Raw genomic sequence first — 24,948 nt, 5'->3', positions numbered from 1 at the left:
AACCATCAGTAACAAACAATAACTTTAGAATATTATATTTAATGGTAATAATAAAAATAATCTTTATTTGTTCAAATAAATTTGGAAATTTGTAGAATAGTCACCATTGACAGTGAATGAGTGCCCGGGTGTTGTAGAATCAGGAGGAAACTGGAGTACCCAGAGAAAACCTGCATTTTTTGAAAGGGTCTCGACCTTCTTATATATATAGAGTCTAAGACCTGGTTAAATATTAATCAAACCCAGTGTGCATCAGGCAGGTTCAAACCCAGATTGCTGCATTGTCACAAACCACGGCCTCTTGTACGACACCGTCCAAAACGCGCCATCCAGAGGTTATTACGCAGTGTCGCGGAAGAAATAACAGCTCTGGTTTGCGAGAATAAGATTGCAGCTGTAAGTTAGTAAGAAGCATATGAACTAACTGGTCAGCCACCGATAAAAGTTTATTTTCCTTAGAAACTTAAATGAATCAATTAAAACTAAAATTGTGAGGATGGAATATTTTATTCTAATTTAATGTTGTTTTGCCTAGAAATGTAAAGAAATAACAGCTTTTCCCCATGATTATCATGTCAAGATTCCCATTACGAAGAGAAAAGGAGATATTTTCACAATCTTGTTGAGGGATTCATGGAAATTTATATTTGAAAATAAAAATGTCTCAAAATACTAGTAAGTTGATATGTAATTCAAGAAAATATCTAGTGTATAGATTCCAGTGAGTGGCACTGCAAGATTTCAATAACCCATACTCAAAATTATCATTTTATTGAATTTTGGTAGACATTTATGATTTATATTTTGGGTCAATCTAATTAAAATCCGATGTAGTGTACACATCGCAATTTCTTTTTGGCTGTTACGTTTACTATCATTTGTTCTTTTGTGAGTGCTTGTTACATACATCTGACACAATACCATAGGTTTTCCCAAACCCAGTGTCATACTTTCGATTAGCAAACCAGAATCTGTCTTACAATATAACACTCAATGTTCAAGTACAAGTTTTCAATGGTTAAGTGAATTTACTCAGCGCTCTCATGTGGCTTGGGAAAACCTATGGTACTGTGTCAGATGTATGTAACAAGCACTCACAAAAGAACAAATGATAGTAAACGTAACAGCCAAAAGAAATTGTGATGTGTACAACGGATTTTAATCAGATTTATTTTGGGTAAATATAAAATAATAAAATACATTATAAAATATAAACACATTCCACTTTATTCAGTAAACAAACCAACATATTAATACATTAAGGCCAAAAATTATGATTAATACAAGGAATTTCAATGTTTATCTTCAAGTGATATATTATGCATCTTCTAACAGATTACATGTCATATATTGATCCTATGATTTAGAGTATAGGGATCCACTCAAAGTATCATGATTTAGAGTCTTGAATTATCTGGCAAAAGCCTTGGTCTTGCTGCCAGACTACAAAATTAGAATCTTTGCGCTGTAAAATTTATCACAGAAAGTTGTCAGTAGAAAAAACAATCGTCAGGTTCAAAATACAACTGCTAGATTCTAGTGTAAAAAATATACAAAACTGAAGAAATGACAGAAACGAAGATTCCCCATATCATTTATGTCCGTGAAAATTGAAAGGACATGTGAAACCCGCAGATCATCAATGGAGCTGAAAAAATATGTATGACAGTCACTTGAATGATTTGAAATTACATTCCAAAATTGCATTCCAAACAGTTCTTAGTGCTACCAAGTGTAATGCATATCATTTAGATAATTTTTTCTTTGTGGCGCATGGTAAAATATGATTTGAAGATAGTAGTAACATAACCCATATGTGTATTTCTGGCTGAAAAAATGAAATGATAATAATTTTGTAAAATAATATGACAGAACCACATGACATGGGAGTGCAAGTGTGGTGTACTCAAGGGTGGGGTGGGTAGGTGTTGTATATATGCAATGCATGATTACTTGCAGTGTTCTCTGTGGGGGAGGGGGGTGTTGTGTTGCACAATTACTTGCAGTGTTCTCTGTGGGGGAGGGGGGTGTTGTCTTGTACGATTACTTGCAGCGTTCTCTTTGGGGGAGGGGGGTGTTGTATTGCATGATTACTTGCAGTGTTCTCTGTGGGGGAGGGGGTGTTGTATTGCATGATTACTTGCAGTGTTCTCTGTGGGGAGGGGGGTGTTGTATTGCATGATTACTTGCAGTGTTCTCTGTGGCTATTCTTTTACAGCAGGAAGAATTGAAAACACAAGAACAAATACCCCTGAATAACACTGGAACTTGTGTGGAATGGCGTTCTGTTATTAATACCTTATGTTTATCTGAAACAGCAAATTTCTGTAAAAATGATAGTGCGCATTTTCATGTACAACAAACTATCACACCCTATTTACATTATTATTTGCATGTAGGCATGCAGTAATGTTCTCGGTATTGCACTGAAGTATCACTATTATTACATATGTACCACTGTGTACGTTGATGTACAGTCAGAAATAAAACCAAGATTTTCACTGTTGGGTATGCAAATGAGATAAATTGAGATAAAATGATCGCAATTCACTTTATTCTGCCGTATTTTCACATACTATTGCTTGTGAAAATATGGCCGCAGAATTAACCGGATCATTCATGAAAATAACTTTGGTATGCCGTACCATCCATTGTTAGGCCATAGGGTTAGTCATAGTACCACAAATATCATGTGCAACAGTGCAAGTATACATAATCTCTACTACATTGTACGTTTGTAGTAATATACCTATACCTACCTGTACTGAAGTGAGAAACAATGGAGAAAATAATGACAATCTCTCAACATTTTGACACCTATTTTTAAGCACTGGCATAGATATGTGCTCTGTTGTTGTGATGGAGAATGACCAGGGTATAGATCCTTTATTTTCTGTCTGAATGCATACAACTTGCGCACATGTTTCATATAATATAATTTTCCATCTTGTATCATTGTAGAAAGGTAATTTGAAACCATGTACATATGTGTAGGAGTTTGTCCTTCCTGAAATTTGTGTGATACATTATCCAGACAACCCCCCTTGTACAGCTTTGTGAGGTATAGTCTAGATATCACATCACAGCCAACAAATAGATTTGCTATCACTTGTTATGAAAACACAGTAGGATCTGATAAATCTGAATCCTTTCTTTATTGATAAAATTGGTTTCATATACATGTGAATACTGTACAACTCACTGGAAATGAGAACTTTGAGACTTATGAAACCTGTGATCATTATCTGAAATGTGTATTGTGTGAGAGGGTAACATTTACTTATTGTTAGGATGATTTATAATGGAATACAATAAAAAGTGTTAAAAAAATAAATATAAGTTTAACACCTCTGAGTGTGTTCATGTCTGCAGAATTGTGTGTGAATTGTTCATGAACAAGTTTTGTTTTTTGATGTAAACATCTAATAATGACATGTTTTAAGAAATTCTTGTGGAATTTTTAAATCCAATTATAATTGCAATATTTCTGAGTGCTGGTTTACTTGCAAAGATAAAATCCATTATTGTCTGTCACCCTTCAGTAGCCATACAACTTACAAGTAACACCACACGTCATTAACTCTCTGATGTATAGTTTATGGTACTCAAGTTATTTATAGAAAGAATTTCAGTATATATACAGTTGTATAAAGTGTGTCTGATGATATACAAAATGACAAACTTCCAAGTCAGTTTATTCTGTCATGGTTGAGTACATTTCATGTACAAGTTATTTCAAATGATGTGATTTGTATGATAAAATATGTGCACATTTAAAATAAAAGACTTTATGCAACATTTACTATTACTGCTGGTGAAATTGGAAAAGTCTAGAATTATGGTTAAAATCAGTTTTATCTTAACATGGTTTGGAATTGAGTAAGTTCATTTCTTTCAAAATGACATGATTTGGTTTCATATGTACACACCTTTAGAGTAAACAAAAATACAACACTTCTGTGTATATATATATATATATATATATATATATATATATATATATATATATATATATATATATATATATATATATATATATATATATATATATATATATATATATATATATATATATATATATATATATATATATATATATATATATATATAATGTAGTGATTGATCATATTTTGAGATGGATTTTAGGAGCATACATGTACATACGGTAGTATTTGCCATACATCTGTGACAAAATATTACATCCTATAATGTATTGTTCTTTCACAACAGCTGATGACATGAACCACATACCATATATGTATGACGTTATATTCATTTTCACAAGCCTGTCATTATTTTGAGACATTTAGAAGAGAACAGACATATTTATAATTATAAGAATGTGCATAATTATTAGTCTAATTTGCATATAAATGTTATTTTATTTTATTTTAGATATTAACCCTTCCATCCTAAGAATGATTTTATTTGTATTATTTGCAATCAAACATCAAACTTTAAACTGTTCAACAACAGTTTTTCCATGGAATTTCAGCTCATATTAACTTTAAACTGTACTTGTTCAACACAGTTTCTTATCAGGTGTTTATTTTCATTTACAGACACTTTTACTGTAGAAGATGCAGTTGAAGCAATTGGTTTTGGTAAATTTCAGATCAAGTTATCACTCCTTGCAGGATTATGCTGGGTAAAGTAACATGTATTCTTATTAAATTGTTTCACTATATATTTCCTAATTTCTAGTATTATTTATGCTATTCAAATTCTGTGTGTAAGTACGTGTATAAGCACATAATGAATGAAATAAAACATCTCAATGTGTGTAATGTATCATATCCAGTTATTTTTCTGAAATTACAGCATCAGGTATTCTTTCATATCCAAAATGATTACATTGCTGGGATTTGATTGTTATGAAATCAAGTTTTCATAAAGATTTTACTACTTAATAGCTTCAAATTCAACAGGCTAAAACTTTGTCTATTAGTAGGATTGAGAAATAAAGTTATAAAATACATCACAGAAAGATGTATACATATAAACATAAATTAAAATGTTTTAATGAACACAGAAGCTTTTGAAAAATAATACTGTAATATCTGACATAAAATTTATGATAAATGATATGAAATAAAAAGAACAAAGCATTTTGTGCTCATTTCATCATATACACTGACACTGACCTTTAACAGTAAATGATGGGATACATTTTATCAGTATTAATTACACAATAAAAAAATAGTTCAAGGATATCTTTTGTCCTATCCCTAGACCCCCCCCCCCCGACTGGCACCCCCACCCCCACCCCACCCCAATATACAAAGAGGTTTCCTCCTAAAGGTACAATGCATTATATTTGTACATATACAATCAGAGCAAATGTAGCACTCGATGATTTACATGTAAATTTACAGTATAAATCATTACAGCAAAGAAAGTGTACCAGCTAAATTCATATATTATATTAAGGTTGAAAAGAAATGCAAGGTTCAAAATTGATATGCATATATACATATTCAAGTGATTCCACTGGAGGTGTATTTGTTGAAACATTCTATTAAAGTATTTTAATATGCCTCTTATCGACCAACTGTAATTATTTGCCCACCATTTAGTCTTCAAATAGAGCTTTCAATGTTGAATTATTTGCACTTTTGGTAATTGCATATTGAAATCAGTATGTTTTGCTGTCTTTATCTTAAAAATCATTTCAACTGGGATAGCCCGGTGGTTTAATAAATATTGTCAAAAATATCCACAAGGATGGATTGCCTCAAGTCCTGTAATGGAAAATGAGGGAATAATAACATATTGTATGGCATTAAACAGATTCTATTTACATTCTGTGCTGGAAAAGCTTTCATTGTCGTAAAAGAAACAAACATGGAAGTGTGCTTGATATATATTTTGATTGTGTTAATTTCACCAAAACTAAACATTACAGTGTGATAGTGTGCTATATTTTTTAAAGCACCAATAGCAGTTATTCTTTGCTAATTTTTAAACTTGTGCCCATTGAGAAATACACTAAAATACACAATACTGGATATGGTGCAGACACTCTGTATATAGTTACTTATGAATTCTCGGTACCTGAAATAGAAAATTACTGCCTATGCGCATCATAAAAATAACGAACATCGATTTCTTGGTCGACACCATAACTTCCCCTTCACATGCATTACTATAGGTGTGCATGAAAATGAGTTGACCTTCTTGTTCTATTTTGACCCTCTAACACGAGGCAAAAACTATTGCAGGTACTGAGAATTGTACATTGCTTGACAAAGCTTCATGTAAGCAGTATGACTTAGTGGTCCATATCATTTATAGTTTGTCAACATGCTGGATGCTGATAGTTTTTGATCAGTTCTTGAAGCACAACATCAAGTATCGTTTAAGTATATCAATATTCAAGTACACCAACATTCAAGTGCAACAACATTCCAGTACAACTGTTACAACATGTGTACTACCATACCAGAGTGACTATTGAGTTTCAATTAGGCGGCACAATGTCTTTTACGTTTCACACAAGGTTTTTATTACATATTTATAAAACGAAATACAGACTCTGATAGTGCATTTATAAGAATGTAAATGATACATTTGATCTCACTCTGAACACAAACAACATCACTGTTAGATGAAACAAGGAACTTCCAAAGAATCAGTGCCTGTATTTATTTGTGTAATTCATAAAAACAATTTGTTCTGTGAGCTGAAAAAAAAAACCGATCATGCCACCAAATTTAAAGTTTATAGTCTTTCAGGATTGGTAGTAGTTAAAAATAAGAACCCCCCCCAAAAATATTCTCAAATTGATTGAAATACAGCTACTGGGGCTTTAAGAGTAATGATAGCATGATGAAAAAACAAACTAAAGCATATATGTAGCTGTTCTACATATAATAATCATTGGGTGTACCAGAATGTAATATGGTTATTTTGAAATCATGATCTTATCCGTTCGGAATTGTGAACAGTTTCTAAACATGATTGATTCAAATAGATAGTATTTGTCTGGCAGCTATCAATTATTACATTAAATGTCATCTTTCAGCCACTCTCAAAATGAGCAGTTGTCAATGAAACAGAAGCAATTACACATCACAAATATTTATGTCGACCTTCCCTTGAAACAAGGAAATAATAAGGTCATAATGTGTGAATACACAGTGGATATACATGTACATGGAATTGAGTGGCATACATGTACATTGTATGGGTGGTAACCATAGAGACAGTTGTTCATGAAAACGTCTGTTGCAATTTTTAATCAATTTATGTTTTTAAATGATAACAGTTCACCTTTAACAATCAGTATCAAGTCAGTGTATATGAAATGAACACAATGCTTTGTCCTTTTCATTTCATATCATTTATCATAAATTTTATGTCAGATGTTACAGTATTATTTTTCAAAAACTTCTGTCAGTACATGCAAATCACAACATATGCTGTATGTATGACGACTAAAATTATTTTATTTTTTCAAAATTGACAAAGGATCTATTTTGATATCACTTTATCTTAACTTTAATTCATCGATGTATAATTTTTCAAAAAATTCCTCCTGCTGTCAGTATATGTACATCATATGTTTTAAAACTTCTATGAAAATTATTGTTCTTTTTCAAAATTAAAATCATTAAATTTTGATATCACTTATCATAAATTCAATGTCATAGGTGAGTTATTTTTCAAAAAATTCCTTTAAAACATGCCTATCAAATCATATCATTTATGACTGATCCCTATTAAAAGTATCATTCTTTTTCAAATTGACACCAGGAAATCATTTGATAATCTTACAGATTTATTATTTTTCAAAAAATTTCTGCTGTTAGTACATGTACATCACATCACATGCTTTATGGATGATCTATTTTTTTCAAAATTAACACTAGGATGTCATTTAGAGTAACTGCTTAGTGTTCAGATTGTTAATATATACACATACATGAGTATATATATATATATATATATACATACATACATACATACATACATACATACATACATACATACATACATACATACATACAGTTATATTTAAAGGTACATCATGGTCTGCAAATTGTAAGTCGTTTTGTCATTTTTGTTTCCAAATAACTTTTATTTTACATGTCACTCACATTTCCATAGTATATGGATAAAATGACTTCATTTTTTTAAATATATATTATATATATATATATATATATATATATATATATATATATATATATATATATATATATATATATATATATATATATATATATATATATATATATATATATATATATATATATATATATATATATATATATATATATATATATATATATATATATATATGTTATATATATACAGTAGATTGTATCATAGCCGTTTCACTTTTAGGAGTTTTGCCAGTGATTGCTGGTTTTTAGACAAGTAATATGGTGAATGATAATTTTTAATAAGTAACCTTTTATATATGGAAACAAAAATGATGAAATAAGTTGCAGACCATGTCTTTTTAATCCTCATTCTACCAGGGGTTTATTCTTTATACACAAAACAAATTACAAATTGAGAAAAACAGGATTAATTTGAATTTTTCATGGTAATTTTACAGATGGCCGATGCCATGGAAATGATGATATTAAGTATCCTGTCACCTGAGCTACACTGTAAATGGCAATTGGAAACCTGGCAGGAAGCTATGATTACAACTGTAGTTTTCATTGGCATGTTTCTCAGTTCTACAATATGGGGTACCATTTGTGACAAGTATGGCAGGAGAGTGGTATGTACATAATTGTAAATTACAAATTGTGACCTTTTTAATAGAGTTCATTATATATACATGCAGTATGTGTCCTACATGTAATTATATGATTTCTGTTATCTCAGTTAGCAGGCACGAGAGTGGTATGTCCACATTTCCTAGCTGTAATATATATTAATTTCTATCATCTCAGCATAGCAGGTTCATCTAGTGACCAGGATGAAGAGAGTGGTATCTACATCTACATTTATAATGTGCGTAATCTCTGCAAGCAAAGCTCTAGGCATAGAAAAACATGATCTAATCTTTCAAGCATTTGCATCACTACTGCCCATACTGGTGGCTAAGATAGTGTTGCACTGTATGTTGTCCTGAAAATACATTTTTATAGAATTATACTCAAGTAGCTGAAGCATGTTATTTGGTCGGTTATGTAGACAGTTTTGTTAATTGATTTTGTGGGTGGGCCATAACTTTCTGTGTCTAAAACACTTCCACATCAACACCCATTTATAAGCTTTCAACATGAAACAATATCAAATACTAATTAACAGTAATGGAGAACTTGGCACATTTACATCACAGAACTGTTTATTGTACGTAATCAACACAATATGGAAAAAAGCTATCGAGTTCTGGACAGGATGGCCTGTAATTTCCGGAAAGAGTGTCAGTATAGACATGACAAAGTGCTCATACTTTGAAGGTGACATACTAATACTCATGCTTTGTGTGACCTGGTAACATATCTTTACGAGCTGAGCTTCCTGTGTTAAGAGTTAATTACAGATTTAATAGCTGAGATCAGTCACCACAGATGCTTGCTGTTAATGTCATTTATCAATTTTAATATTTTCTCATTATTTACAGGGGAGTGATGTTGTCAAGTCCTATAATGATGTTACACTGCATATAAATAGTATTAGTATTATTATATAAGTATAGTATATTTGGTTTGACACAAAATTATGAGTTAAAAACTAATAATGGACCAATACACCCCCCCCACACACACACACACAGATCCACAGACAGACAGACACAGACAGACAGACAGACAGACAGACAGACAGACACACACACACACACACACACACACACACAGTAAGCAGATGAACATTAGAATATCATCATTTTGAACACTAACACTCTAAAAACATCACAAATTCTAATTAGGTACCATATACTGTTTATGGACTCGCCTTGAGATGATGATGTATACCTACAGTGGCACTGCACAGAAGTTTACCAAAACTGTAAAAAAATAATATTATATTTAATAGATAACTATTATGGCAAAGATACAGTTATTTTATACATCTAAACTTAAAGTTATTTCATTAACTGTTTTGAAATTATGTAAGAAAAGTTCTATTAATTAACAACGGGTTGTAATGTAAATGACAGTTGTTAGATAACGTAAGGAAAGTGTTCTATTTGCTAATTAGTGCCAGTAGTCGTTGTTTCCAAATTTAAAAAATAGCATACATATATTATGAAAAGATGATTATGAATTTTTAATTCATAAATGTAAAAGGTATGATCCAATATTGATAATACAAGCTGTTTGGTTCTCAAATTGCTGACATTCTTGTCATATTTATGCCGACATTATTTCACTAATTATAAAAATGTCACATGTAGACACTCGATCATTAAGGACCTTCAATTGTTACACTTGTTTTATCAATTATAGAACTGCCCAACTTTTTATATATTATACTAGCATATATTTAGTGTTCAAAGTCTCGTTTTATCCACTAAGCCAATATTGCAGACAGTGATTATACTCCTACCTTGAGATGATTACAGTATAATAATTTAAGAATAATGTATTGTTTAAAGACCACTACACAAACATGTCTCAGCGGTCTGAACATTACAAAATGAGAAAGACTAGCAAAAGACTAGCAAAAGTATCTGGGAGTCCAGGAACCATGTTAAAAAGCAAACAAACAAATAGATAAATAGTAAAATAAACTAAATAATTCAAATAAATCAAAATAAATAAATAAATAAATAAATAAATAAATAAATAAATAAATATAAACAAACTGGTTTATTGATTGAACTAAAGACACAATGTAACAGTTTTGTTTATGGATTGAGGAGTATATAGGAACATAATAAGAATATCTAGTAGTGAAAATATCAAGGTTGACAATATTCAGTCTAGATATGAGTTTGGTTGTCAATATATTGTCATCACTGAAAGCTTCATTTAACAATTACAGTGTGGAAGAGTAACAGCTGGCCTAGTTCCTATTAGGACTATATATATACAATATAGGCTTTCCAGGGACGTTTCTGCTTTGCCAATTGTATGTTTTGTCAACAAGAATATGGTAACATAATAGTACTGCAGGAATTATGACAACAGGCATTAACCTCCACTATCGTAAAATCATGGTCTCATTTTATTGTTACCATCCAAAATGTACATTTTTCATTTCGTGAGTGGAATGATATGCACTGGCTTCCAAAAATATCAGTTTCTGACATAGTATAAGTAAATATGATTTATTAAAGGTATCAAATCCACTACGTGTATGATGTAGTATTTATCATATCCTTTGATTACTGGTAAATCTCACATAGAAGCCTCTTTGCTATAGTTAATCTAATGATGCAGATTGTAAAAAAAATGAATAACGGATGGATCAGTATCAGTACAAAATGATTAAAAAAGTAAAATTTAACACATGAACATTGCAATTACTAAATTATGCATATAATATTTTTTGAGAGAATATTGATTTACAAGTGAATGCAAAATGAATACAGATGCACAAACATAATATATGTCTAACTCCACTTAGACTATTAATAAATGTTTATTATTTGTAATCATGGGGGGGGGGGCACGGTTTATCACTTTTGAAAATTGTTTTGTTATACATGTATGAATGCAAACTGCGTACATCTTCACAAAGATGTGCCTAAGTTACTGCCATTAGACTTGCCTCATATTTCTTTCCTGAATAAGGGAATTATATTATTTTTTTATTTTGAATTATGTTTTACAAATGGATTTGTGGGTCACATTTACAAACATAAATATAGTATATGTACATGCACAGACAGACAGACAGACACAGACACAGACACACACACACACACACATATGCAAACATACATGTGTAGATCGACATACATGTGCAATAACGAATTACATATTTTTGACATCTATGATACGTATATACTTTTTGCTTACTGTCAATGTCATTGTAACTCTAATGTATGAAAACTGTAGACTTTTTCTGATTAGCAGAGAACATGTGACATGAATGAATTTATCAACTAACAATTCTACTTTCATTTTTCAGATTATTTGCAGCAGTTACCAAAGATTTTATTTTTCAAAATTGTTTTTTTCTCTCTAGGGGTTGATAATTTCATCAATATTTGTATCATATTATGGATTTCTGAGTGCATTTTCGCCTACGTTGATTTGGTTGCTGTTCCTTCGATTTATGGTAGGCTTCGGTATTGGTGGAAGTCCACAGGCGTAAGTGAAAAAATACAGGTTCAATGAATATACAAGGAAATTAAAAGTAGTTGCACAACAATGCATCAAGTATATAGCTTCACCGACAAGTATTTCACCTTAAAAAAAAAATCCAGAAGTCCAATACTCTATCAAAAATGTTTAGCCATTAAATTACTCTTTTCATTTCAAGTCCATAAATCTGAATCCATTTTTATTTTTTTTGGAGGGGGTTCATTTCATATCGTATCTTGATACTTGTGTTACATTTGTTTGTAGTTTACTGGTACCTAGCATCACCAATGGAAATTTTACCTACTGTTACAAAGTAAATAATCAAGTGCAATCCTATGAAAAATAATGAGCTATTCGGACAAAAATCTTATATTCTTTTTCTTTAAAATTTGTTATGAGTAACTCTGTTGATTATTTCTTTCATATCATGATACTCGTGTTGCTCTCATTAAAACTGTAGTTTTTAGGACATTATTTATAAACACAAATATTTTGTAGAGACTTGAGACCCTCTTCTATTTGTAAATGTTAATGGTTGCCATGGTAATCATACATTATAAATCCAAATATTTAGATGAGACTGAAACCTCAGAATCTCTTCTATGTGTAAATGTTAATGTTTGCTATGGTACCATGGGGGGGGGGGGGGGTCTTAAGTAAAAGGGGATTTCAACATATACAGAATCCAACTCACTGCCTGCATGATGATGATACATGTATTTATTTGAAATCTTTGATTGCAGCATATGTGTTTGTACATGTTATCACTGATCAACACTGCATTGGAATCTTTTCAGTATCAACACTGCAGTCCATTAATACTACCATTCATTCATTCAGTTTTACAGGGTATGCAGGAATCATCAGGCACGCATCATCATGTCACTCTATCAAATATATATATATGAACACACCAGTCACATATAGTAAATGCTTGCATCATTTTCAGAAAGAGACACTCATGTTAACCTTTTTCTGTCAATATGTTCCACTGAGATGTTGGTTTCTTTGTCATGGAATGGCAATGGACGTACAAAAAAGGAGAACATTTGGAAAAGGTCCAAACTATACTCTAGAAAATGCATTTCTTTTACCTATGACGAGGGTCAAATTTCAGAAAATGTGTCTGTCATGAATATACTTTCTGAAGATTTCAAGCAAGTTTCAGTCAGAAAATAAAATCTTGCATAGACAGCAAATTGATATATTTTTGAGACATGGCTGACATCAGTGGACATACTGTATTGACAGTGAAAACACATTTGATCATTATGCTTATGGAAATTTTATATTTTTATTCCATTATGCTATGTTAGATTGCCTGATGACAGTTTCAATTCAATTTGTAGGGACTGATAATGTGTGCCATATGGTTGTTCTATTACGGGGTGTTAACTGCATTTTCACCTTCACTTATATGGATGCTTGTACTCAGAGGCTTAGTAGGTTTTGGTATTGGAGGTGTTCCTCAGTCGTAAGCAACATTTATCACTTTGTGTGTATGTTTGCATGTTACATGTCAATGCCTGTGAAATGTTTGTGTTTCTGTCATTATAATCATCATCATCATCATTAGCAACAGCATCTATCAATACATAAGCTACCATCAAAGAATGTGCCTCAAACTTCACTCATCAAATATGCATAGTTTAACTTATAAGACTGTCATCATTTTCCATTGAAATACATTTGTGCCTATTATATATAAAATCTCATCTACTTACCAAGTTACATGTGTTATTGATTGTGCTTTGTAATTAGTATAAAATTACCCTTTAGATTTGTTTTTGTGGTATTAACTTCATTTCAATTCTAAGAAACTGTTATTTTTGTAGTACTATAACTTCAGTTCACGATATATGCAAATTTGACCAAATGGCTGTCATATTTAATATTTTTGTAGTAAAAATCAGTATGTACATTATGCATTTAGCAATTCCATTCAAGTGTCTACTCCCTATTATCAGGTACAAAGATAATTCTAGTCATAGAATTTTTTTTATAGTAATTTTAAAATGAAAACTGAATGTTTGTGAAGTTGAAAAATTTGTTAATATTATTATATGAAATTTGCCATGATTGGCTCACAGGCTGTGTAAGTTTAAATTTGCATGAATAAAAAGCACTTACAAAACATATCATATGATACAGATCAATAACAACACACCAAAGATGACAGTTAACATTGAAAAACAGTTTAGATGAGTTATAAAATCACCTTGGCAACATACTTTTTTATTCCAGTCTTTTGAATTGCGTATATCCCTTTTTATTATTCATAAATATGTTTTTACACATGAAATGTATAAATATGGCCATAAAATGGTACATTATACAAATCATCCAAGAAATGTGGCCTTGGGTCAGACCTCATCTACCAGTAGATTTCTATAGTATATCTGTATACTATAATTGGATTTGAGATGTTGCATAGTAGTACTAGTTATTGTGTAGTTCAGGATAGAGAGACATTGTTTTGTGTAACTGTGTGCCATGTGATAAACAAAACAATAGTTTATTTTGAGTTGATTCATACATTAAACTTATTTTTATACCTATATTGCGAACGATAGCGTGGGGGAAATCAAATTTACATGTATGGCAGGAGAAAATCTGAAAATGATACCGTTTGATATTTATCTGAGAGGTCACATAGCATATGATAACTCATTTTGGAATGTCTAATCTAATCGAATTGAGAACATTAGCCAGTATATTAGATAGTTGCCCATAAGTATCCATGTGGTTAGTATTTGGATTTTGTTCATCATAGTTCCAATAATCAATAGTGTAGATTTTTTTTAAAAACTGGATCCAAAATACAGTCTCTTCAGTTGGAAAATAATTCCTTTATTTTGTCTTCTGACTGTAGGGTTACTTTGTATTCTGAATTCCTACCATCTTCATCAAGAGCAAGATGTGTTGTCTTTATTGAGGTAAGGAAATAAAGTCCCATTCATTTGATTTAATGCCCATGTTCTTAATATGTTCAAAGATGATATAAACGTGAAATCACTGTGCTCTGTAAATGTTCCATAGCATTTTTTATAAAGTTGGATGTCAGTAGTTTGCTACAGCACAAAGTAAACAAATTTCCACCATGTGGTTTTAAAATCTTCCAATGTATGTGACATTTTCCAGTCCAGCAATAATATAATCAATTTCTTTACAATTATTATGTGAATTTTATTTATTTATTACATCCCTTTTGTATCATGGACTCACTAAGCATGTTTGGAACACCATTGGCAGTAAAATTAATACATATAATTCTAAAAATTAGAGAAAATGTGACTCGGACTAGTAACACAGGACTAGTAAATGTGAATAGAAATTGGCAATGTTTCTTCATAATCCTCTTGTACTGAAGCATATTATATGTATTCTGATGGCAAATGTGACTTTTATAGTTACTGAATCTCACTTTATATCACAACAACATCCCTTCCCCTCCTTCCTTTCCACAGGTGTTTTGGGCGATTGGTACTTGTTTTGAAGTTGCCTTGGCACTGGTTGTCATGCCAACTCTAGGATGGAGATGGCTACTTGCCTTTTCAGCAATACCAGTCCTAATATTTGCATTTGCATGTAAGGTAAGATACAACTTTTGGTAGATATAATACCATTCACATGATTATTTGACAAGATCTAGAAAAGATGAAAAAAAAATGTACACATTTTATACTAATATTGTGAATCACTGTATATCAGTGTGCCCTCTAAGCCTATTTGATGCAAAACTGATGCACACTAATTTCTTCTCGGGTGCACAGAAATGTGAATACATTATGCAAATTAGCCACCCCTCGCTGAATGTTATTGGACCATGGTAAAAAAGCCAGTTTATGGAACATTTGACTAAGTGAATCTGCGGAGAATACTACTCTGACAAGAAAAAAAATTCTTGGTACCTGCAATAGCATTTTACCTCATGCTAGAGGGTCAAAATAGAACAAGACAGTTGACTTATTCTCAGTACCTGTAATACTTATGCTAGAGGGTCAAATTATTCTCACCCACGCCTATAGTAATGCATGGTGATCGTCATCTTTATGATGCATCGAGATGGTTCCATTTTATTTCAGGTAACAAAAACAAATAAACTATGGTAGGATAGATTACTGAATGAAATGACTTTATAGTGAACAAAAAAAATTAATCATATTCACATCTGTTAGTGTCACATATTATACAATTCATCTAAACAACACATGTACTGTGGTATGTTGTAAAATTTTAATCCAATTTTGATGTGTTTTCCTCACAGTGGATGCCTGAGAGTGCACGCTACCATGTTATATGTGGACAACAAGAAAAGGCCTTTGCAACCCTGAAACGGATAGCATTAGATAACAACAAACCAATGCCTCTAGGAAAACTAGTTGTCAGATCAGTCAAGGTAAAAAATTCACAGCTGTCTATAATCTGTGTTCTTATTGTGTTAAGATTATCGTTTATGTCACATGTGACTCCAAATATAACAATTATGCATATTAGATCTATAGTGTACATCGAATGCTATTAAAGGGGAACGCCACTCCAGGAAATGCTAGTAAAGACATTTTCATAAACTATGGGTTCTGGAGAGTCATTTCATGATTTTATATCACCTACAATTACTTACAATTTCAGAGAAATATCAAGTTGATCTTGTGCCATTGTAGGGTATCTTTGCTATGGGTTATTGCTTCATGGGAGTCAGCAGAAATAATGCATTTATGGTTGCACAATGAATATTCATGAGTCCTGAGTGCCTATACCCTAACAGTGTAAAACATCTCTCATAAATATTCAGTGTGCAACCATGAATACATTATTTCTGCTGACTCCCATGATGCAATGGCACACAGCAAAGATACCCTATTAAGACACAAGATCAACTTTTTCTCAAAGACTAATTTTACTAATTACCAGATTGATACGTTGTGTTCGTGAACAAGAAGGCATTTTAGTCACTACTTATTTTTGCGTGTCTTTTTCCAGCAAAATAATGGAAAATAAGACTTAGGTAAAAATGTCCAGTTTACAGTGTATGAATAACAAAGCAGCCTTGCCATTACATGTAGGAGACAAGTTTTGATAAAAAACCCTTAATGCAAAAGTATTTGTGAGTTGAATGAATGAATGAATGAATGAAGAAAAAATTGGTGGGTTGATATAATTATACTTCTTTTATTCAAAGAAATATAACAAAAATAATATCACTATTGAACCTTTAGAATCTTAGTTCAAGTAATACAGAACCAGTGATGTAGATGCATGTTACCATGTCAAAGAATGACTGAAAAATATATCCTGTATTTTCTGTTCAAATGTGTGCAAGTTGGGTAGCATGTTGTATCTGATACCAACAGACAACCACTTGTTCTTCTGATGAGACTCAATTTTATGAACACATTGTACATACTATAAAACTGGACTTTAAACTGTAAGTGTAACTGCATTCTTATCTTAAAATGAAATATGGGTATTTTTGACATGATCAGTTTTATCACGGGTATGGCTTATTCTTTCTCTTACCTTGTTTGTTTCTTTTCCAGGAAAAACGAGGCAAATTTACTGATTTATTTACACCGGAGTTACGAGTTACAAGTATAATGTTAATGTTTATATGGTAAGTTGTTTGTCATTATTGTGAACATAAGCATTTAGAAAACAAAAACGCATTAATATGCAGAATTTTTTTTTTATTTATTCTTGAAATTTTTTGTCACAATTGCACAACTTAACACATGGACTGAAACATCTTGGCTATTCAGATTTACTTTGTAAATTGTTAGATGTGTGTCTGTGCTGTGAAGTTGCACAAGTTCTTTGAAATACCTAACATGCATGTTATCCATCAAAGTGACAGCAACATTTTTGGGTGCGGACCCAAAATTCAATTTGATTGGATTTATTGTAGTTGTATCATATTATGTGTAAAGCTATCCAAATATGTTTACTCACACTGATTCAATACTGTTCAGCGTGTCCGATATAATGAGAAAAAGTAATTATATATTGATAAAGTAGAGAAATGGTTAAATCAACATTTATGCCTAGATGTATTTGGTATTCAAAGAATCAAAACGGAGAATTTTTTCTTAAAGTGCAACTTTAATGTACAATATTGTATTCTAGTGTACCCATTTTTTGATGATACTAAATCTCTTTACTTTGTTTAGGTTTGCCAATGCTTTCTCCTACTATGGTCTTGTTTTAATGACAACTGAATTATTCCAGTCTGGCACTACTTGTCCAGGTAAGGCACAACACATAAGGCAAAAAAAATAGTTGTGTGTTTCCGATAACATGCCCTCAGAAAATAGGATAGGTAGGTCAGGATTTTATTTCATTTTATCTTTTCTTTAATTGTTTATTTTTGAAAAATATTTCTTCAACCCAAAAATTAACGAAATGTTGATCAGAATAACCCTTGTGTGATACTTTGAGGAAAGAAAACAGATGTGTATGAAGGTCAAAAAGACAAAGATTTTCTTAGTGTTTTACATGTTGAAATAATGTCTAGGGTTGGCGTCTTAAATTAGGGTCGATCAGGTTATCGGAAACACAATTTTCTTTTTATTTTGCCTAATAGAGTACTTAATTTTCAAGGCTGTTTTCTTGATGCTTTCAAAAATCATACATACAAAATAAAATGTGTAATTATGTTGTACTTAAAAATGACATCTGAATTATTATGTGTGTGTGTGATTTATAGATTGCCAGTATTTATGCAAGCAAATGTTGTTTATAGTAGAGTTATATGATAACATAGTTTGCTAGTTTAGGTAAATTTTAGGCATTCATAAGCAGCATATTACATGTATATGAATTAGTAATGTTCCCCTCACTGTACTTTATATAATTTATGTAATATGCCACACACTTGCAAGTGCACACACACATCCAACCATCCATACCTACCCATTGACAGACTTCTGCTGGCTGGCTTGTTCGCTCACATACATTCTAACCATTAGTACCTTACAATATGTTTATACAATGTTTGGTATAATTTCAGGAGCACAACAAAGTGGAGGTGACCAACAAATGTGTTACACAGAATGTAGAGGCTTAAATACTAAAGATTATATCGATCTACTGTGGACATCAATAGCAGAGTTTCCAGGTGAGTTAGTTGAATAATTTACACAATGATACATATTGGTGTATACAAAACATGGGTCTTTTTATTCAAATATATATGCAGACAATTACATATGTCTTTCCCAGTCTTGCCTTCTACAGTGCTGTAAGTCTCCCTACTATCATTTCAAGGGCGATTCTTATGCTACATTAAAAGATTTTCTCAGCTATGACACATCAGCTTGATAGTACCTGCTTAATACAAGCATATCATCATATATTGAAAGCTTATGATCAAAATGTTCATTTTCAAAATTCCACTAATTTCTACACTTTTGTAAAAAGAGTATGCTCGGTAATTTAGTAAAAAAAATGGTTGAACTTCCCTACTAGTTGCATGCCTCAGCATATTTAATATGATATAGCCTTACCGTACTAATTTACCAATAGTATCAAAATAATTTATTTATTTGTGTTTGTATGCTTCTTTCACAGGTCTTGTTGTTACATTTTTAATCATAGAAAAAATTGGTCGCAAGAAAACTATGGCATTAGAGTTTGTTATCTTTTCCATCTTCACATTTTTAGTGTGTATATGTACAACAAGGTAAGCGAGCAATTTATATTTTGTATATTGATGTTTATAAATTTGACTTCATTTCCACCAAGACATACGAGAAGCTCAGCAAACTTTTATCATGTATCCACAATGGATTTGTCAGTGTTTTCTTAAGTCATGCATGTTTGACTTCAGGCAATTGTGTCAATTCTCAGACGCTTTGTAATGTTTCCCATCCTGGTTCATTGAGGGTTGTAATTTTAAGTCTATATATGAATTGCTTCCTTTATCAATCCTCCCAAACCAGTCTGGTTGACAATTTGTGCAAATTGACTGAACATTTGCACAGATGAGGTTTCATTACTTATCAATTTGGATGAAATGGAATGGCACAAGATAACTTTACCTGTCAAGTAGTCAATATTTCACCTTTCATGATATTGTATTTATTTATTTATTTTCAGAGCGGTGTTAACTTTGTTCCTGTTTGTAGCAAGAGCTTTTATATCTGGTGCATTTCAGGCAGCGTATGTCTACACACCAGAGGTAAGTTTTCAACTTTATATCAATGTTACTGAACCTATTTTTTCTAAATTTACACTCACACTTGTTGGATTTCCTGCTGTGCTTTCATTTACTTCACTCATGAAAGTACTGCCATAAATACTGCAAGCACATGTGGACTTACCCCAAGTTCACCACATGAGCATGACAGATTGTTTTGTAAGCCACACACTACATACTAACTGCAACATTTCTTTTCATCCTAGGTGTACCCAACAACCATCAGAGCAGTTGGGCTTGGCTCTTGTAGTGGTATGGCAAGGGTTGGGGCAATAATCACGCCATTTGTAGCTCAGGTATGTTATAAGATACAGAAAAACAAAATATTTTACAACATTTGACACTTGAGGGCGCTCTTCAGCACCCCAATGTCTGAGTATAGTGATCACCAATCTGATTAAAATCTGATATGGTGAAAGTGGCTAGATGTCTTTATTTACTTCTATTTCCATCTTCCCACATCTAACCCAAAATGATAGAAATAGACGTAAATAAAGGCATCTAGCCGCTTTCACCACGTCAGATTTTAATCAGATTTGGCTGCAATAAAAATGATGGAATAGGGAACTTGCAAACCCGCCATGTTGAATGTTACATCATAGGAAATGTGATAATAAATACCAATGAATTGGTATTGTAAACAATACTGTTACATTGTTTGCAACCACAAATGATCAATTCATAGTCACACCTGGCCATTGTGGGAGGTTAATTTTATCGGTAACTCCAGATAATCCCATAGTCCTTTGCGTCTGAGCATGCTCCCTATTGTTTAGATCACTGAATGACAAGGTAAAAACCATGTAAGATCTTGCATCATCTATCTTTGTCTGATATTAGGTTATGTTGAGGATATCAGAGTACTTGGCCATATCCATCTATGGTACTATATGTCTGTTGGCTGCTGTAGCTGCTTTGATGTTACCTGTAGAAACTAAAGGTAGAGCTATGCAGGTAAGTTTGTTCTACAATATTCAGGATTGCATAGTTTCAACTTTTATATGTAGTTTTGACAAAAAGAAAAAAAAAAAAACTTGATGGTCACAACAAAACTCAAGTTTGTAAGTACTTTGATAAGCTTTGCAATGTTCACAGAGAGGAAAGCATCATGAAAATGTATACTGGTTGATTTTATTTTATACAAAAGGTGATAAAATAGTACTGGGAAAGAGTGGGGAATAGGTTACACTCAAAAAAGATCAAGTTTGTCCTTTCTCTTGAATATGAAATAATCTTATGGAAGTTGACTGTCCGTACTGAATGATGTCACACACATGTAAGCAAGTTTAAGATGTGGTATGAAATTTGTATATTTTGGGCCAGAATATAGAATCTATTTTATAGTGAGCCAACTCAAAAATGAAATTAGTGCATCACTTTGTACTTAAGCTATGTTGAAAGATAATGCTCTTTCATGAATTGCTTTTCAGGAAACTGCTCATACATCAAATACACAGACAGATTCAAGAACTAATCAACCTTCATCAAGTGACTGAAACACTGACAGGTGCAATTTGTATGAAGTACTATTTAAGTTATCAAACATTTATCACAGTTTATTTTGTAAAAAGTGAACTCTGTGTGTAATAAGGCCATAATGTTGGCCATTGTAACTAAATTAATACTATTAATAAGGTCATCTCAAACATTGAGATGGTGAAACATAGTACTAAATAATGTCTTTATGTTGGTAATGCAATGCAAGTACAGCAGCAAGAAAGATGCTGTATATATATGGCTAAGAGGCTTAATGAAATGATAAAGAGAGTATACAGAAATGGGGGTATGTAAAGTATACCCTCTTAGTGTTTGTAAAAGAAGGGAAACCGTTCACTCAACACACCTGTAGAATGAATAGCATTAAATTTACCCATATTAGCTGTGGAAACCAAGCTGTCAGCTTTCTAGGATAAAGACATACACTAACACTATTGTTGTTCAGTATGGTAGATTACACAAGTGGGTGATAGCAGTACCTTTCTTGTACTGATATAATTACACTGAAAGTCCCTACAAATATATACAAGTCATGAGAAATTCCACCCTGTGAGTACAACAATAGATATAGTTTGTATCAGTAGTAGGCTGAAAGCTAGGTTTCTGTTGTTGTATGTCATGAGCTACATTTTGTATATATGAAAGACTTCATGCAAAGACCAGATTGGTATACATGTAACACAACAAGATCCCTGTGTGGATATCTCTGATGTAGATTATTGCAATTTTTTCTTATCAGCTGGTTTGTCTATATCTGTGAAAATTACTCGCACAGGAAATTGTCTGCCAATCAACTTTTCGAGTATCAATAAAACACAGTTGGTTGGAAGCCCAGGTGTTTGATCAATCTTGTCTCATTGTTAATCATTACAAATGGGCAAAATCAATGCTTTTCATTCCATCCTATAACATGGTATGCATGAACTTGCAATATTTCTCTTTACTCTCAATATTTTGTAGAATCACTATTGAATTGCACACCATCTTTTTCAGGGTAGTTTATCCAAAAACAAAATGTATTCCGTCAATTTTTGATTTTCCAGGGTGATACTCTTGCTGCAAAGTAGTTGAATAGTTCTAAAAACTACTTAAAAATGTGCACAAGAAATGGTATGTATATTTGATGAAAAGTGTAAAACTTGAAGTGCAATAACGTAGAAGTATATGCAAAGCTTGTTTTTTTTTGGTATTCAGGGTTTATGTATTTTATATAAAAGTCAGTTAATTATGGCTATCGAAAGACTTCTTTGTTTATACATGTATGTGAATGTGTCAATATTTCTAGAAATTGAAATAATATTAGCAGTAATAGTATGAAATATAATGTATGAAAGTTTAACAAGTCATAAATTATGAAATATTGTTGTACTAGTAAATGTTTATATCTTTTAGTGATTTACATGATCATCAAGATACTTTTTTTTGTTTTGTACGAATTTAATTTACAAAAAGTGATGAAAGAGTTAGGGTTGGTTAACAAGATTTGTTTTCTTAGCTAAGAAAAAATTAAGGGAAACATTTGATTCCTCTTAATGCACCAGTTGTAAAATATAGAAGTGTACATTGAGTACTGTACTGTTGTTGAAAGTTACAATCTTATTTGTGCCAGTTGTGAATATACAGTTTCTACATTGAATCAAAGATGCTACATACTATGAACTAAGAATGGCAATTAGTTTATTAATGAAATATGTCCTGGTACTACAGAGATAGTAATATATATATTAATTGAAGCCTCCTACTAGGTCATGGAAAAATATTTGTTTGATTTCAAACTTTGTATTTTTGTGTATAGGAAAGATAATTGAATACTTGTAAAGAACAATATAGGTATAATTTCGTTTCTAGAGGTACTTACCGTATGACATACAGGGTCAGTGAAGTGATCATCAGCAAGTCAAAGCGACAGCAACTAACTACAACATCCTATGATTTATGGGTTCTAGCATGGAAAGAAAGACATTTTATTAGTTTTGACGAATTTAAGAGTATGAATGGTGGAAATTATCAATTTGCCAATGTGGTGATAGCTTTTTGCTACTGCAGCGATTGCTAGCGCTAATCCTGCATATACCAATATTTACTTGTAATGATATCAAAAGAAAACTTCTACTCTAAAAGTCTGGAAGTGAATCTGATGTATTGCCAGGGGTATACTTCAGTGGGTTGTTGTGTGTACTATAGTGAGACACATAATAACAGCACATCATTAGTATACTCCCGACAATGCTGATGAGATGTCAGCGAAAATTTTGGATTCACCTCAAAAATTATTTGATACTGTGTAATGCTATATAGAAATCATGAGCTTCTACTCCTCTAATAAATATCATGCATGGCCCACATTACCCAAATAAAGTCATTGTATCTATCAAACAGCTTTGCTTTTATTACAGTTTTTAACCAAATGGTAATTAACTTTCAATATCACGTCCAACATTGACACCAAATATACATGTATGGTTTATATTTATCAAAAACATTCAAACTTTTCATTGGGTACATGATAAAACCATTACAGACTGGACATGGATTTTGTGGACCTTGGTACATGTAGTAAGCCCTCCCATACAGACTGTTATTAACTAGGATGTTTGTACAGTAAATTCTTGCATGTGAATTTGAATAATGAATAATTTTAGTTCGTAACCGTCAAATAAGAATCTCATCAATGATTGTATCTTTGAGATCTCTAATAAAACTATCAATTCCACAATTTGATCTTTGACTTGAGGTGATGTGACCACCAAATAATGAAATGTAAGTAATTTGTACTTTGATGTTTACCACATCCCCTGTATTGTATTGTCTTGTCATGACTTTCAAACCTAGAGGAATACCAAATGATGTAAACATTGTATATGTATGTATATTTATGAGAATTAATACATGAAGTATAGTTTATTTTTTAGACTACTAATTGTTGTCAAGTCAGTCAGTTTTGTGAAAATGTGTAAAGTACTCCCTACTTGTACATGGCATGAGTGCCAGAAATAAACTAAAATGTACAAAGACTATTCCCAATGAATGTGTGAT

At 31.8% G+C, this 24,948-nt stretch overlaps 1 protein-coding gene across 1 annotated transcript in view; it reads left to right on the top strand.

The window, feature by feature from the left end:
- The window catches only part of LOC144448870 (synaptic vesicle 2-related protein-like), a 27,402-nt gene extending 2,601 nt beyond the window's left edge, over nt 1-24,801 (top strand). The window contains exons 2-15 of the mRNA XM_078139184.1: nt 4,563-4,648; nt 8,567-8,737; nt 12,103-12,227; nt 15,094-15,157; nt 15,689-15,814; nt 16,489-16,620; nt 17,762-17,835; nt 18,389-18,465; nt 19,228-19,335; nt 19,788-19,899; nt 20,316-20,397; nt 20,622-20,711; nt 21,256-21,369; nt 21,846-24,801. Of these exons, the coding sequence (XP_077995310.1) occupies nt 4,563-4,648; nt 8,567-8,737; nt 12,103-12,227; nt 15,094-15,157; nt 15,689-15,814; nt 16,489-16,620; nt 17,762-17,835; nt 18,389-18,465; nt 19,228-19,335; nt 19,788-19,899; nt 20,316-20,397; nt 20,622-20,711; nt 21,256-21,369; nt 21,846-21,911 (1,427 nt within the window). The 3' untranslated portion in view covers nt 21,912-24,801. The remainder of the gene's footprint in view (nt 1-4,562; nt 4,649-8,566; nt 8,738-12,102; nt 12,228-15,093; nt 15,158-15,688; nt 15,815-16,488; nt 16,621-17,761; nt 17,836-18,388; nt 18,466-19,227; nt 19,336-19,787; nt 19,900-20,315; nt 20,398-20,621; nt 20,712-21,255; nt 21,370-21,845) is intronic.
- Nucleotides 24,802-24,948: the final 147 nt, after the last annotated feature.

Source organism: Glandiceps talaboti, chromosome 18, assembly GCF_964340395.1.
Source record: "Glandiceps talaboti chromosome 18, keGlaTala1.1, whole genome shotgun sequence".
Taxonomy (NCBI): domain Eukaryota; kingdom Metazoa; phylum Hemichordata; class Enteropneusta; family Spengelidae; genus Glandiceps; species Glandiceps talaboti.
Note: the sequence above shows the minus strand (reverse complement) of the source record. Positions and strands in the feature narration are given on the sequence as shown.